This window comes from Mirounga leonina, unplaced genomic scaffold (genome assembly GCF_011800145.1).
Source record: "Mirounga leonina isolate KUSES-001 unplaced genomic scaffold, KU_Mleo_1.0 Mir_108, whole genome shotgun sequence".
In the NCBI taxonomy this organism is placed as follows: domain Eukaryota; kingdom Metazoa; phylum Chordata; class Mammalia; order Carnivora; family Phocidae; genus Mirounga; species Mirounga leonina.
Genome location: NW_023270237.1, coordinates 3,952,318 through 3,969,817, shown reverse-complemented (window position 1 = coordinate 3,969,817; position 17,500 = coordinate 3,952,318). Strand labels below are relative to the sequence as shown.

The window sequence follows — 17,500 nt, the reverse complement described above, 5'->3', positions numbered from 1 at the left end:
GGCCGGCGCGAGGGCGCAGGGGGGGGGGGGGGGGGGGGGGGGGGGGAGGAATCTCAACTTGCAAACAGGGGCTCTGTCACTGTAATCTAAGGAGGAGGGGAGGGGTGGTTAAATATTACAGGGTAAATGGCACCTTTTCCATTTCAAATAAAAGCGCTTTTATTTCTATAAACCGTTCTTGACCCCGAGACAATGGGAGGTTTGCATTGTTCAATTTCCCATGAAGCATTCTTGAACCAATGGGTTTCAATAGTTCTCTCTAGACAGAACCACCTCTTGCATCTCCTGGCAGGTATGACTAAAAATAAAATCTTCCTTTATTTATAGCTTGGTTTAGACGATAATAAATGGTTTCAAGTCCCTTTCAAAACACTCAAAATACATATTTTAGTAATTACTTTATATTTAATTATGATCTCCCTCCAATCTTTTAAATAATACACTTTCAGGCTGGTCTATTCAAGATCTGCGTAAAGGAAGAAGCGAAACTGGATCCTCTCCCACGTGTCTCTTTTATTCCTCAAAGCCCTTAGCACGCTGAGGCCCCCTGAAACATACCTCCATATTTCCCTCCCTAAGATGAGGTGTGTGGGCCCCGGGGAGCCCAGCAGGGCCAGAAAACAGCCTATGTATGTCCCTGCATGCACTTCAGAGGAAACCATCACTCTTGGCATCCTTGTATCTCTCCCGTGCACTCTATTTCATATTTTATGAAGTACTTTCACAAGCGTGATATCATTTCATCCTCCCATTAGGACACACAACAGAATGGCCGTGCCAGGGCTCACACCAATACCTTATGATGCCAGAGCAGACTTCCTTTTCACTACATCAAAACAGCCTCCCCATCAGAATGTGCTGGTGAACAGTCCACGTGTACAGCAGGGTGATAATACAGAACCTAGGGACCTTTTGCTTCACGTGAGGCAGAGAACTGTGCAAATCACAGCTTCTGCTACAAGGTCTGACTTTGAGCTGTGGGTCTCTTACTAGTGGAGAAATAGCACAGCAATGAGGTCAGCAAGAATCTAAGGGGCTGGGTTAGGTTAATAGTGCTTTGAGATTTTACTCTCACCTAGTAAAACTATGGCTCCTTCTACCCTGACAACGTGTGTATCTAGTTAGAACAGAGGTTCTCTGTTATGTTCACCAGTGAATCATAGATAACTCTCAATTATATTGGGATCCATCCATTCACTCAACTCTTCATTCACCAAACATTTCTTGAACATCTCCCATTGGTTGGGTGCTATGCTAGCATCTGGGATGCAACAATGGAAACCAGACCCAACACCCAACATGACCACATCCGTGTGTGTGTGTGTGTGTGTGTGTGTGTGTTGGGGGATACCAAACGTAAACAAGGGACCACACAGATAAAATAATACAGGTTGTGAAAAATGTCATGAATGAGAGACCACTGATGAGGGGATATTTAATGTGTGGAAACTGACCATGCACCCCTCCTCTCCTATACCTATCATCTAGACTAGGGGGTAGTACCCTGTTCAACACTTGCCTATCACAGAAATGACAAACTTCTTTAAGAATAAATAACGAGGGGCGCCTGGGTGGCCCAGATGGTTAAGCGTCTGCCTTTGGCTCAGGTCATGATCCCAGGGTCCTGGGATCAAGCCCCACACTGGGCTCCTGGCTCAGCAGGGAGCCTGCTTCTCCCTCTCCCTCTGCCTTTCCCCCTCCTCATGCTCTCTATTTCTCTCTGTATCTCTGTGTCTCAAATGAATAAATAAAATCTTTAAAAAAATGCTTTAAAAAAAGAATAAATAATGAATTGTCAAAAGGAGGAAAACAATCTTCCTCACACTAGGACTGAAACTGTGTGGCAAGCAGGGGACCAGCCTCAAGTGCCACTTGGCATTAGTAAGCCACATGCAGTTGGCTAGCAGTCTGCGTTAGCCCCTGCTAGCAAGTTCTGGTGTTTAAATACAGTTTTCACCAGTAAGAGTTCATCTGGAGCAAAGACAAGGGCTGGGCCTTCCGGGAAGTGGTCCCTGTTTACTGAGCTTCCACCTGCCGGCCTAGATGAATCAGGCCATTTTGAGATATTTTCTTTCCACAGGAAAGTCATAAAATGTGCTCTTTCCAACTGCTAACTGCTTTTATGCTTTTAAGTACACAGTTCTCCTGGGTACACATCTCCATTTTTTTGTGTCCAGATGTGCTCTTCATTCAAATGCTGAGAGACAGAGCGAGAGAGAAAGGCAGAGGGAGAAGCAGGCTCCCTGAGCCCGATGCGGGACTCGATCCCAGGACCCTGAGATCATGACCTGAGCCGAAGGCAGACGCTTAACCATCTGAGCCACCCAGGCGCCCCCGTCCATGGGCTTTAAAGCGAGAAATGTCTAACTCCTCCCATTGTCCAACCCACTGTGGGTCCCGGCACCCTCTAAGGAGAAAGGGAAGATGCAAGAACTCCTCCTGGCTCAGCTACTGGGCATCGTGCTCCCACTTGTACAGATGGGCCTCCTGCACTAGTGTGCTTTCCTCATGCCGAAGTATGTATCTGTTCCGGGTTTTTATTCTGTAGTCCGGAATGTGTGTTATCTCTAAAACCCCACTGGGGCAAAACCAATGCCTGCCTCGTAGTCTCTAGCCCCCCGTTCCACGCAGCTGGAAAGTCTGATCTAGCCATGCGGTGAGTCTGACTAGCTCTTTGGTTAAACTGGAGCCTCCCGGTCATGGTCACGTTTCTACCTACAAAGAACTTCTGGCTCTTTGTTTCCTAAAGAAAACGGCCAAATTCATTCAAGCAATGTTTTCTCTTGGATTGTGCTTCCCCTGTCATCTCCTGCAAAAGCCGCGCTTAAATGATAGGGATTCCTGACATCAGCCCAGCGTCTACTGGCTGCCACTGGAGGGCCCTGGGCCAGTCACAGAGGTGTGGAGGGGGAAGGTGGAAGATGGAGGGCTGAGGGTGGGGAGATATCATGAAAAGAAAGAGAAGTTACTACTTTCAAGGGTTCATAATTTAGCAGGAAGCATAACCCCATACCATTAACCATAAAGCAAGATGAAAAACCAAGCAGACCACACCCACATACAGCAAACCAATCTAGGTGTGTGGAGACTTCACCTCACTCTGAAGACACTTGACAGTTCTTTCCCTGGTGTGGGTAAGACCCAAGAGACTGAAGAGCACTGTACACCTATTATGTTTATGTATGTTCATTGCTTCTAAACATAGTGGTTTTCAAACCGCTCTTTGGAACCCAAGGTGGCCTGAAACTAACCCTTCACACCTCTGCCAAGAAAACGGGTCCAGGGGGTAGGAAAGGAATCTGTCCCATCTATAGCTTACTTGATGAAAATATCCTGTTGTTTAAAAAAACAACAACAACTGGGAAACGATTTTAACCCAAGACATGGCCTTGGAGCTGGGTTTCTTTACCTTCGCGGTTGCAGGGATGAAATAATGTTGGAATTTTTGTGGCCTGGTTAGGAAACAGCAATCAGAAATCTTGCAGGACTCGAGTGTGTATGGCTTAAGAATGTAGCAGATGTGGAGTCAAAAGGAACATTTGCCTGCATGCCCAGGCTGCCCCGAGAAACAGCCTCTTTCTCGGGACACCTTGAGGGCGGACTGAATTCAAGGAAGATGACTTTTTTTTCCTGGTAGTACTCCAGGAACTGGAGCCTTTCAAAACTACATGACATCATCTTTGGCCTCGAGAATTCTGAATTAAGCAAGAGGCTTTGTCCGTCCAGAGTACTAGGGTTAGATTCAGAGGATGTCTTGAAATGATGTCAAAGCCAGAATCTGGTGTCAGAGCCTAATCCTTCCAGCAAGAAGACATGTGACTTCTTCCTCCAGATGAGAAATAATGGTCCTGTCTCACCCGTGGGGAGAGAAGGACCTGCTAACTGGCATTCTTAGAAGGCAACGCTTGCATGGTCCTTTGCCTCTAGAATAAGATTTTTCTCAAGACCCATTTCCCTACTCTACCTTCTCTCCAAATATTGCCTCTGGCTTACCATCACATGGTTAGCCAAATGGAAATCACTTTAGCAAACCACCCTCCACACGCTGCATCCTAGTAATATCCCAAGCTACTCTTCAAGCTTTAATTGCTTCACCAGACACTGAAGTGAAGACCTCTTTTGCTCATCAGCACAGTTTTATCCAGCTCTGCCTCCTCAACTGTGGGTGAGCCTGCTCTCTGCTCTAAAACATTTGGGAGGAGAAGTTGGATATATGATTGTAAAGGAAGGATCCTCACTACCAACCAATCAAAATGCCAGGATATTGTTTTTTAGGGAATCAAATCCATTCGGTACATTTGCGATCTCTAAACCTAAGGATGGAGGCCAACAGAACTGAATACAGCCATTAGTCAAATGCTTATAAAGGCTTAAAATAAAACTTCTGCTCCTCTTTTTTTTTTTTTTTTTAATTCAATTTGAGGGTTGTGAAGGACTGCGATGAAATAATCCATAATCCGCAATTCAAACCAGAAGGTTTGGAATAGTTTATAACCACAAACAAAAACAAGCCAATTAAGATGGCCTCTTTTTATAACCAGAAGGAATTCCAGAGAGATGTCTTTATCTAATCACAAGTTAACAGCAGAAGAGATAGATCTACGAATTTGAAACTTGCAATTTTTTACTATTACTGAATGTTTACATCACGCAGGCTTCTTGACCCACCTCCTAAGTTCATAGATTTTTCTCAAGAATCAGATAAAATCTCAGCTAGTAGTTAGTGTGTCGGGTAAGGCTCAGGGTAGGTACAAAGAATCTACTGAAAGATGCTACTAACGAAGGTAGGCTATTGGAGGCTTTTCCCAAAATATCACCCAAAATAGGGAGAAAGCACTGTAGATACAGAAGACACCGCTGGGCGTGGAAGGCACAAAGAATGGTCACTTATGCATCTCTTTCCTTTCAATGTTTCTATGGAGGTTGTGACAGCTGGGTGCAAAAATCTCAGCAAGTCAGAATCTGAAGAAGTCCACGACGACCCCTCGCAACTCATTTCACCTCACTGTGCCTCAGTTTCCTCACTTGTAAAATGAGGGTATGGACTGGAGCAGGGCAAGTATCTTTCTCTGCACCAAGGCCAATTTGCAAAACACCAAAAGGTTCGGACGGTACTCTTTCCCTCATTCAAAATGAAAAGGGCTTATCAGGTCCCGACTTAGCTGGATTACCACTTTATCAAATGGAAAAACCTTCATTGGAAACTTGGTGCTGCTTTGGAGCCAAAGAAATGGTAATATTCTGGCGGGCTTCTTTAGTAATAGCGTGAAGACAACTTTCTAATCTTTGATGCTTGACTGAGATGGGGCCACATCGTGAAGCGAGGAGCCCACAAGTGGGAATAGTCACTGTTACCATTAGCTTTGAATTAACATCACCCAGAGCGCTTGTCAAAAAGGATTCTCGGGTTCTTAGGCCCAGGCCCACCGCAGTTAACGGCTCAGTGTGGAGGTCTAGACAGCTCCCTATACTTTCAAGTTCCCCTTTGCAAATCTGAGCCCTAGTTCTCGAGTGGCCTTTGGGAGCCACGGATCTAGAAGATTCTAAGATCTCCTCTGAGCTCTAATGACAAGTCTACACTTGCTTCTGCTACCAGATAATCTCACAGATAAATGTCTTTCAATAACACAGCGATGACAACTTAAGTCCTCAGACGGGATCTTAGTCTGGACTGACTTCAAAACTGAATCCTCACTGAATATTTCATTCCGTTTATTGGTCAATATATACCAATGGAAAAATGTATTCTGTACTTGGGGGATTCAAAAGCTTCAACGTAGCATGCGAGTAGCCAATTGCAGTGCCTACAGGGACAGCAAGGTAGTATGAAGCATTAAAAAAATAAAAAGGAAAGGAAGGAGAGAAGAGAGGGAGGAAGGGAGGAGGGAAGGAAAAATCCTACCAACCGGCTTCATCTAGTTTTTGACCCCGGATGTAGATTTTATAGTTCACAGGGATAAGTAGATTTGCTGTCTCAGAGGAGATGAAAAACTTGGGGGTGAAGAATGGCAGGGGCCCAACGAACAATGAGGGAGTTGATGGGTAAATAGAGAGAGAAGGAGGGAAGGAGCGATTCCAGAGGTTGCCAGTCCTCTTTGTGGCTTGGCTGAAGACCTGCAGCTCATACACAACCAGATGGGAAGCAGATGCTGATCGGGTCTCCCAGATGCCCCGCCCCCCATCCCAGCATCTCTCTACTTGACTCCACCTACACACACAGAGTGAATGCAGAATGAGGGGCAGAACATAACACTTAGCTTGTTAACAATCTTCTCTGCGTTGCTCCCCCTCCCCCGCCCCCAGCCAGCCGACAGGATTAAGTCCAGGGGCTACCATCTAAAAGCCTTTCTCACAGGGCTCCATCCTCTCTGGACTCACCTTCGAGGTCACTCATCCCAGCCACCTGGTCACCCAACTTTACATTACTCAAACTCTCCATGTCCAACATCATTCTACCTCCACATTTTATTTCTCCATCTGGCTTTCTCTTCCTGGAAGGCTGTGATAATTCATGTCTAAATCCCATCGATTCTCCAAAATTCTGCTCAGATGGCATGAGAGCCACAAGTCTTCCTTCCCTCATTTCTAAAATGAAACAGTACTATACCTGAATAGGGAATGGATCTTTTTCCACCTTGTCTCTTAATCATAACCACTGCCTCTCCTGGATGGCAAGCAACTAGAACCACTGGCCTATGTGTTCCGCTGATTGGCTGACTGTGCAGTCATTTGTTATTTCGCTCATTCAACAAAAGAAGAATGCCCTGAAACTTATCAGAAGTTTCTTTTGTGTATTCTACACCCACTTGCTGTTGCATGGGGAAAACAGATCCTTGTGAAGATGGAGAAGATACAAAAGCAGGAAAAACGGATTCTGTGAAATTTGTTGGCACTCTCTCTATCAGTAAACAACAATACATTTCTGGGTTTAAAAAGACATTTCATAATATTGTGCGGTATCACGTAACTTATCCGCTGTTCATACAAATGTGTATTCCTGTTCTTAACATCGAGCGTTAGACTTAAAAATCTAGGCTATGGGGCTGACTCCTAAATCCACGAGGCTAGCTCTGAATAAGCTATCTTTTTCACATGGACAAAAGCTATTATTAGCTTAAGATTTTGCAAAACTATGAGCCACCATGGCAAGGAGTCAATCTCTTTGTCCTATCAACAGATCCAACCAAGTGAAAAATTATATTATTTATATTTACAGAGGGTGCTTGGTAAAACAAATGTTTAAGTAAATTCATGTCTATGAAACACATATTTTATAATACTTCATATGAGCATTATATTGCTTTATAAACAGGTACATATATCCCAGGTCTTAAACATCTTACACACACATTTACTCCCATCTTAGAATCTGAGTCAGAATTCATGGCAGGTATCTCTACAGTAAATACCAGATTATCCGAATCACATCATGCTTGCCATCTTTTCCCATTCCAAAACCCTGACATCAAACCATTATATTAGTTTGTGGAACAATATGCTATATCTGGCAAGAAACCCTGGTTATTATGGTGGAGCTAAAAATGAATTTCATTTTCTTGACTCTGTGTCTCTTACTGTCATTTTACTATGTTACAGAGATATCCCAGGTTACTTCATAAGGAAAGAAAAAAAAAATTCAATTGCGAAGAAACTGCACAACTTAATCTGATCATTGTGTGGAGGAGAAAATATTTCCAATGACGACATCTTCCTATGTCAATTGATTTTATTACAGATTTCATCTGTGTGCTATATTAATACAGCTCTTTCTTCTTCTTTCAAGATTTTAATCTTAGTTTGTTGCTCTAACGTTTTATTGGTTCAAAATACATGCTGTAAAATCCGTGGCCATCAAATTTTCCTGTGGGCTAAAAATAACCCGTTCCTGTCAGTTAGAATTAGCTGATAAAGAGTGTCAGAGCCTGTTCTGAATAAGTTTGATAACTTCCTGTTTATGCAGCACTGACCCTTGTCTAATAAAGCTTCTTTGCCCTAGAATAAGAGAAGATTCTGCTGCATTCTATTCCTTAATGGCCAATACTGATTACTTTTGAAAGCCTTTAATACATTTCCCATATTAGACATGAACAGATGTCAGGTATGTTGCCAAGGGAAATTTCTTTTATGCAATCTTGGCTTGTTGTACAATAATAGCCCTTTCTCAACATGGGAAAAAATTACAGACCCAACTAATTTCCCTGACAGGGGAGAGTTACATATGTTTTCCACTTGTAGTTTTTACGACAAGTTTACAATTTTGCCAAACCTGGAACTAATTGGGATCATTTCCAAAAGCGGCCCAATAAACCCCCAAAAGTGTGGAGCCATTTGAGAAGGCAGTCAGGGACGGTTAGCTTTTGTATTTTCTGCATTTTGGTCAGAGAAGGGGTGGGGGAGTTAGATTGCAAAATTATTTCATTTAAGTTGCTTAAACACTTACTGTTTCATATCCTCCCAGTTTTTGAGCAGCTTGAAACATAGTCCAAAGGTTAACTGTTAGAGGGACAATAAGTATTTAGATAAGCATTGCATTAACATACTTCCAAGAAATGTCAATTAAAACATTTTGTTTTGTTTTCAATGAGAAAGAGAAAAAAAAAAAAAAAACCAACCAAAAACCAAAACACTAGTACCCCAGAGAGCTAAGTTCTTAGGAAACAATTTGCCAAAGAGCATTCAACAACAGGATATATTATTACCACTTAAAATATTTCTTAAGAAACAGTCACAAATACGGAAATGGTTCTACTTTGGGGATAAAGGACAACACAGTTTTAATCCTGTTGCCATCAGCAGACCCAGGGAAGCTAAGTTACAGCGTCCTTGGGGAAAAGAGTGAGATTTCAAAATTAGGGTTGGTCTTGTTCAACCCTTAGAAAGAAGCCATTGATTAAAGAGTACTACATCATGCTTCCTTCAGATAAGAACTTATCATAATCAATAAATACCAGCCACTGTAATACATGATTACCTTTTAGTAGAATGTCTGATGGCGGCACTATATTAAGAACTCATACTGTATTTCACTAACATGTGGTGCCTTGCAATGAGTAGGAAGACACATATTTTACCCTCGAAGTCTTGGTGACATAACAGATCAAAGCGAAGGAAGAACTCATTCACAGAATTGAGTCCTGAGTCCACTTAGTCCCCTAAGTGATGTTTCGAGTATATACTCTTCTAGAACAGATTTCTCTTTGCAGGGCTTGCATATGTCTATTCTGTTAAACAACTATGCCAAACTGCTGGCAAATCTGTTCATTTGTCCCAAACACCATGGAATGGGACTGCTATGGATTTGACTCTTTTACCAGAGGAGGAAAATTGAATTTCGAGTAATTCCTTGGTAAGGGAAATGAAGAATAAAATTAAAATTAAAAAAAAAAAAGGCTCTTTGACACAACACATTGGAAAAGCCTCATTGAACCTTGCACTATTTCAAAGCTATCAAGAGCCCTGCCTTGGCCCTGATTTAATCTGAACCAATGCATAATGCAACAAAGCTGTTCATAGTACATTAATTTTACTTCTATTTCAAGCAACCAGTTTTCAGACAAACATTGTAATCATTCGTAGTTACATAAGTTTATAATGGCTGCGAGTGTTCTCTTGCAATCAGTGCCAATTGCTATTAGGTATGTAAATTGTTATGTAAAACATACAGGTTTGACATTCTTCATCAAAATGACACATGGTTTTAATCTAGGAAGATACGTTTGGAGAAAATACTATTTCAAGCCAGGGGCTCATTGCTTTGTGTGCTACAAAATCCAGACAGAGGCAAAATCCATATATTCGGTTGTGAAATCAGGACCGGATCTGGGTTTCTTCTCTTTTTTCTATGGAATTCTGCTCAGCTGCGAGTTTCCTTTTCTACTTAAAAATGTATTATGATGCTTAAATGTAATCCAAAATTGGGCTTTCGGTTCAAATCTGGGTATTTCGTGTTTCCTCTGAAGTCAGGTTTTTGTTATCTCTTAACAAATTTGGGGCTTAGGAAATACGTTTTCTCTTTCTGGTTGTTTTGTCCACCTTTCAATGTCCTCCTCTTTAAAGCTGCCTTTTTGCAGGCAACATCTGGGCCTGATAAAGCGACGTCATATTATTATCTCAGAAGAAAGGCGTTACAGACACTCAAGATTGACAAAACAGAAAATGAGAAACTTTCAACATGTCTATTTCCAGTCATAATCAGTGGATTCAAGCCTATAAATATCTCACGGCAACTGCCCCAGAAGGGAACAGCGTAGAGGAGAGGGGCAGGGAGAAAAATTCCTGGGCTGGATGATTTGTAGATTTAGTATAAACAGAGAGAGCATCATCCCCAGATTAGGATTGCAACATAACCCTGAGTCAAAATTTTTTCCCAATTTAAAGAATAGGAGCAGTTTTGATCTTTCAGAAATGAAAACAAGCATACTTACTCTGTTTAAAACCTAAATAGGGTATTCGTTCTATCGGCGTCTTCCTCTCTTTCATGTATTTATAAAGTGCCACCAAGAAAGCCTGCTCATCTGCCCTGCACTCTTCACCAATGGCAACCTTTGGTTTCTCTTCATTGGAGACTTTTTTACAGTTATTATGGTTATTCTTCGGCTTGGACAAGGCTGACCTGGCCTCACATTTCACCTGGAAAAGGGGGGAAAATATGCCACATCAAATCAAGTCCTGCCTCGGAACGCTCAACAAAGACACAGCCATGACACTTCTCACAGTGCGGGAGGGGTGAGCCAGTAAATTAACCTTGCCCTCAAGGAGCTTTTTGGAGGCAACACTGAATATGAACTGTCTCAGACCAGTAGGTGGTAACTTTCCGTAAAGGGCCGGGTAGTAAATATTGCAGGCTTTGGGGCCAGATCGGCTTGGTTGCAACTACTCAACTAGCACAGAAGCGGTCACAGACATATAGGCAAATGGGTACGGCTGTGTTCCAATAAAACTTTATTTATAGAAACAGGTGGTGAGGGGGCCATGGTTTGCTGAACTATGCCAGCCTCAGAGTCCTTACAAGTACGTTGATAGGAAACCAGAAACAGTGTCCGCATCTGGTGGGAGTGGGACCATTCTTTTGCCTCTTTACACACTTTTATTTTCCCAAGGGGCACCATCTGTTAATGTCATTGAACAAAGCCCTGTCTTCTTAGTAAATAGTCCCATATTTCGCACTTTGAATCAACATGAAAGAAAGTTTACTTCTTCATAGTAAACTTCTCTTGTTGCTACTCTTTCCAGCCACCTGAAAAAAACATGTCAATGCCGGCAGATGTTGGCATCAGGAACACCAGCAAGGTGTGTTCTGTCTCTCACTTGAGGGGGATGCCCAGATACGCCCTCAGTAGGAAACAAAAGATCTCACTCTTTAATGGCTTTTCGGTCAGCTCTGAGCATGTAATAGGAGATACTAACTTGCCACAAAGGAAAGGGTAGAGGTCAGTTAAAAACCGAAGAAGAGTAAATGGAAAGCACCATACTTAAAAACTAATGGTGGCCAACGTGCCAGATGTTGTTCCTTCCACAGTCTAGGCGAATATGGAACTCAGCAAACTGAGTAGCTAACCTAATGTTCCCTGCTCACTGCCATGTTCTACAAGAGGCCTTTGATGGTTGTTAAATATAACGCTAAGTTGCTGAGCTATTTTAATTGTAAAAGGGGGAAGTACAAAGGGTCAGACTTTGAGTTCAAGTGCGCCCATGGGGAATGTGTACATTCCGATATTCTTTACATCTCTATATCTAACATCGAAGAGAAGAGGGCAAGTGCTGGGGAAATGTTATGAATAAAAATGTCCCACATATTCGACATTGTTTTCCATTTCAGATTTTTGACCCCTCTTTCTCTTTCCCTTCAGCGTCTCCTTCTCAGGCCTTAAGAATATAAAAGCTATGCTTATTTATAAAAGGGAACTGTATCCTCCTGCCAGGGCTTTCTTTAACTTATTCTCTCAAGTGAACATGTGAGGTTAATATCTTTAGACTGGTTCTGGAAAAAATAAAACTTCCTGTACAACTCATTCAACTGGGCCTCTAGATAAGATTTTAATTTTTAAGGGACTGTGGAAATGGGACTAAAACATTCTTCCATGTAGAATTTTTACTTACAATATTTTCGAACTTTAGTACTTTGTCACATTACATTAAGGAGAACATCCTGTGAAACTTTATGTCGTCATCATTTCTCACTGTCAAATTTTAGACTGAGTCTCAATTTCTGATGAAATCTCTAATTTAATGCCTTTTTGAAATCAGAAAATCATTCCAGTTTTAATCTGTATTGCCCCTGGCCTTTCGCGAGTGCTTACGATGTAGCCAAGCTCCATTCTAAGCACTTTTTAAAGCATTATCTCATTTTATGTCCACAATCCTAGTGAGGTTCGTGATTATTCTTGCGTTAGAGATGAGGAAACTGAGGCACAAAGGGGATGAGTGACGGCCACAGGATCATGTCCAAGTTAGTAAGTGGTGAGCTTGGATCTGAACCCAGGTAGTCTCATTCTAGGGCTTGTGCGGTATTAAACACTATAATTTACGGACACTCATAAAAAATGGAATCGATAGTCAAAACACACTTCCAATTAAAAGCATATCTTATTACTAGGCATTACAAAACCTACAGCTTAGAAACGTGATCTATCAAATGAGGAATACAAGATAAAACTAGGTGGTTTCCAAAGTATAAAAGGGCTCCATTCCTTCTATTGTATATTGAGCAAAGGGAAGGAAACCATATCAATTGAGCCCCCACAATGAGCTGGATACAGTGCTGTGGGCTTCCCATAGTCCACCAAATGTTCATAACAACCATCAAAGGAGGCCTCTAGCTCCATTTTACAGTTGAGGAAAATGAAGCTCGGCGAGGTTATGTATTTTATTAGTCGGCTCATGGGGGCAGAACTCTGGATTTAGACTCAGGTCTGCCTCGCTCCAAACTCTGGTTTTGCACAAACAGGAGTAGATATAAGATCTGCATATAAAACAGCCTGAGTCTTAAATTTGCAGTGATCATGGGCCATTATTTATATTATGAGGTCAGAAGTACCACTGTTAAGGGAGTATGAGCATTCCCTCAGTGTCTAGATGGCTGCCTAACCTTCTGCCGCAAACTGTGCAGAAATACCCAGAAACAGAAGGAAAGCACGGACCAGGTGCACAAACCGGGTCCAAAATCATTCAGACTCCCTGCTTTGTAGAGAAGGCTCCTGGGAAAGCCAGGCTGCTGCCTACTGAGCTCCATCCCGAACCCCGGTGGGTGAGCCAGCAGGTTTCTCCTCTCTGGGACGGGGCGTGGGGACGCGGGCAAAGGCTTTGTAAGAAGTGAGCAGCGGTTTCCTTTCTCGGGCTAGCTCCATACATTTCTTCAGTTAACATAAAGAAGCCCTTCAGGCTATTACTCTGTTCCTGGGTAGGACCTAGCCAAGTTCCTTTCTACATATTCTCACATTTACCCCAAATATTCTCATTTTAATGTCCTGCAATTTGAAACAGGAGCTGGTCTTCATGTTGACCTTGAGAAAGACCAACCTTTTGATGGTGACAGTTAATTACAAGATCTGTTTTTCCCAACCTGAACACCTTCTACTTGTTGAGTTCACTAAGAGCTTTGGGGTTTCTAAAGTGATTGAGGAAGTGCTAATTAAAGAATCCACATTTAATGTTTTCAATGAGCCACCACCTATTTTATATTAACCACATCCTTTCACTGGACTGGCAGTTAAGATGTGATGAACCAGCAAGAAAGAAGCAGCTATAATCTAATTTTGATGTGGTCACTAACTTGCTGGAAGACCCTCATCTTCTTCCCAGTGAAGAAGGAAGAGTAATTCCTGGGGGTGGTTCTGAGAACCAAACTGGATGAAACATAGTGAAAATAACGAAAGTATCACATTTGTGAAATATCAAAGGGATGTTTGTGATTTAAGTGGAAGAACATATGGCACACCACACCATGGTTTCCCTCTTTTTGTTCCTTTTAGAATATAAACCACCTGTAATATACTTCTGGCCTTTCGAAAGTGCTTACAGAATCTGAAAAGTCATTTGCCTTCTATCTGTGGGCCTTCCATTAGAGGCCTGGACCAAGAAGATTTTTCTTGTACAGATCCCCATATGAATGGGCTTGGACCCCCACATCTGCTGCATAAGATGATCCCAGGGAAATAGCAGGATTTGGTTGGACACTTTCAAGACATCTTCAGAGAACTGATAGCCTCTTCCCCGGGTGACTTTTGCTGTCACGGGATCCTCTGTCCCTAACAAACAGAGTCTTACAAAGCTGGCTTTTATGTTCTCATTGAGAGAGTGCAACCTTTTGATGGCAACAGGCAAATTACTCGAACTGCTCTTCCAGCCATGCAGACCACAAATCCAGGAGGTTCTCATGCTAGAGAGCTTTGCTGTGTGGAGCTGGTATATATCCATGGTTAGAAATAGTCTGTGTGAGACACTTTCGCAAAAACAGTCACACAGGTCTTGGTCATAAAGCCAAACTGTTACTTGAAATATTGCTTCCAGTTCAGCAAGTGATCAGATGGTCACAAGCTTGTAATCTCTATGACAGTGTTTCATGAGAAAAGACCCCTTTAAGACATAAATGCCTTTCTAGTGGTCATCCTCGTCCCAGGGGTGGCCTGTTTATTCTGTAGAGACTTTCCATCAGTCTGCTGGTGTCAACACACAAGCCCGCCATACTTTATACCTACTAGTTCTTTCTTTTAGTTGAAGTGGTCTTGCCAGACCCGTTGGAAGCAGCCAAGGCAGAACTGTAATCCAAGACTCTGAGAAGAGCTAGGTGTTTAGACCAGTGCCTGGGGGCTGACTGCGGCAGGTGCCTCATCCACTCACCACTGAAACCAACGATGGAAGGGTGATCCGCCTCCTTGTAAAGATTCTGAACAGCAGCATTGGTGGGAGGGGTGTGGAAAGGGTCCCTTAGAAAACCCAGGTTTGACTACGATCCCTCCTAAGAAGTCAGTGAACATCAAATATAGAACAGGCTCCTGTTCTCTGCAGTTTTGTGGGTCCTACTGTGAGTCTTGAGCGGCCTTCCCCGGTGAGAGATATTGGAGGTGCTCGTCTTTCAGATCAATTCGTATGAGTTTTGTAAAATTCCCAGAGGCATACTTCATTAGTAACTCCAAATGACATGGGAAGGAGCTTCATCCTGCTGGGCTCAGGTACAGAACATACTGGGGTAAACACATGATGTCACCTTGGAGGTATGGGGCAGGGTGCCAACATAAGGTACCAGCAGTGCAAGCTCGGCTAAAGGCTAGGATCCTAAAACCTTCTCAGTCTGTTCTACAGTATTGCAAACCACATCACAGGGAATAAACTGTTCCTGCTGACATTCTTCAAGACCACGGAAGCTGATGGGTAGTTCTAGGGCTGAGATGTCCAAAGTACTAGAAAATGTCATTCTTGGTACCCATGTGCACTCATTTGCAGAAGGTCAAAAGAGCAGGACAAAAATAACTTTAGGAAAGCAGATCGGTGTATAGCCAGAAAACACACATTTCTACTGGTTGATCTCTGTGTTTTAACCCTTTGCATTCTTGGAAGCACGAAGAAATCCTAACCAAAAAGTCCTCAGAACTTCCGGATTAAACAATCATCCGCTGAAAGTAAGACTTGTAAACTGTGACTGTCTAGGGTTGGTTTCATTAAACTGGGAAGAGGAGTGGTATACAGAGCAGAGTAACAGCAGACTGTCAACACAGAACCAAATTCATATTTTCCTACATCAGAATCTTCCAAATTCACCACTAGTGAAAATGCTCCCATTTTCATAAGCTTAGTTCCTGGATCTGGAAACATAGTATCAGTTGAAATCTGGTCTTCAATCCGGGTCCTAAAGGGGTTATTGCTGTCTTTGGCACAGAATCAACACCTAAGTGCAAAGACCCAGTAAACAGAACCGTGCAAATCTGACCAACCTCACAAAAGTCAAAAAGATAAGTCTAAAAATATAAAGTGACACTTCACCCTTCGTGGTGCTAAATACCTCAGGCATGCACTTTCAAGACTCCAAGGAATGCTTGGGCAAAATGGGCCTGGGCCCGAAAAATAGTTTAGAATTTGGATTTTCATTCTGTGTTAAGAGAGATCTTCAAGAAGATACAAATGTCTATATGGGTACCTGTATCCATGTAACTATTTTTCCATACAGGTAAATATCTTCAGTTTTACTCCAAGGTAAATTAGAGGTGACTTTGAAAAAATACAACTAAAAAACATAATTCTAGCTATTTCTAATTTCATCCTCTGTTAATCTCTGCAACATATTTAGATGAACACATTCAGAAACAGGATGGTTCATCTTGGTCTATTTTTGATACAAGCAGAGTAAACTATGTCATTGTGTCACCTTCTATGAAATCCTCAGCTTCAATGACGTGGGCGCTTAATCATCTGTCCTTTACCCAACAGGCCAGACTGGGAGGTGGGAAGTCTTTCTGTTGACTAATCAAAATGCCTATGCTCCCCCCTCCCCCAACCACCCAGGGGAGGGAACAGATACAGAGAGCTGTGAATACCAAAGCCAGATTCTGAATTGAAAACTGCCACCAAGACACAAGAGCAGAGAGATAAAGAGAAAAGGGAAAAATAACAAGAGGCAGCCAAATGGAGAGCAGGGAGCGAACGACCGTACCTTGGCCACAGCCTTGCCATCGGAGTTGTTGTTGGAATCTTTAACACCACTGAACGAATCTCTTCTCTGTGGGCATGGTTTCTTTTTGCGTGGTCTGCCTTTAAGATTTGGCGCTGAAAACAAACGAAGAACAAACTGATGTACATTTTCATTTGCATGGGTTTCCTTATTAAAGACCAAGAATGTTAATAAAGTGGTGCCCTCTAACCTGTTCGGAGGAGCGCACCCACGTGTGGAAGCCAACCTTCACGGTATGCCCCCTTCTCTGAAGGGCTGTGTCTTGGTAGACTCTACAGTTCTTCCCAAAGCTAACATGTCTAATTAGTATAAATAAAATGAAGCTCTCGGCTCTCAAGGACAATAATCAGGAAAATGCACTTCCCTATTGTTAGAAAAGAAACATGTTGAGCTGAAGGACAACCCTAAGCCAGGCTCCGAGATGATTCCTTTTGTTTTGTATCTCGTTTTCAGAAACCTAGGTGATATGCCAGCCCATTACGGTATCATAGTAATGTAGCGTTTGAAAGCCTCTCTCCTCAAAAGTGGAGACAGGAGTGTTTTCTGAAATTATGATCCAAATAAGCTGATACGATACAAATAAGTAGAGAGAGAGCACAGAAAGGACATTCATGATACCAATCAGAAAGATAGTCTTACAGGTATTTACTAATAATATTGCAACCAGCATGTTTTAAATCTCAGCAAATCTGGCAGCTACATTCAAATCAGCATGCTCTCTTTTCCTTTTCAAGAGAGTTTTTATGAAGATCTCAAGGGTTATTTAAAATAACTTGCAAAGATCACACTGAGGTTGGCCTGATTCCGTGAAGATTATACTTTTTTAAAGCCACAGAC

The 17,500-nt window shown here is 42.4% G+C and overlaps 1 protein-coding gene across 4 annotated transcripts in view; it reads right to left on the bottom strand.

The window, feature by feature from the left end:
- Positions 1-17,500, bottom strand: part of LOC118019569 (AT-rich interactive domain-containing protein 5B) — a 179,538-nt gene that overhangs the window by 27,101 nt on the left and 134,937 nt on the right. For all 4 annotated transcript variants that reach the window (XM_035018913.1, XM_035018920.1, XM_035018930.1 and 1 more), the window contains 3 exons: positions 16,646-16,758; positions 10,425-10,629; positions 8,441-8,493 (listed from right to left, as the gene is read on the bottom strand). In XM_035018913.1, coding sequence (XP_034874804.1) covers positions 8,441-8,493; positions 10,425-10,629; positions 16,646-16,758 — 371 coding nt within the window. The remainder of the gene's footprint in view (positions 1-8,440; positions 8,494-10,424; positions 10,630-16,645; positions 16,759-17,500) is intronic.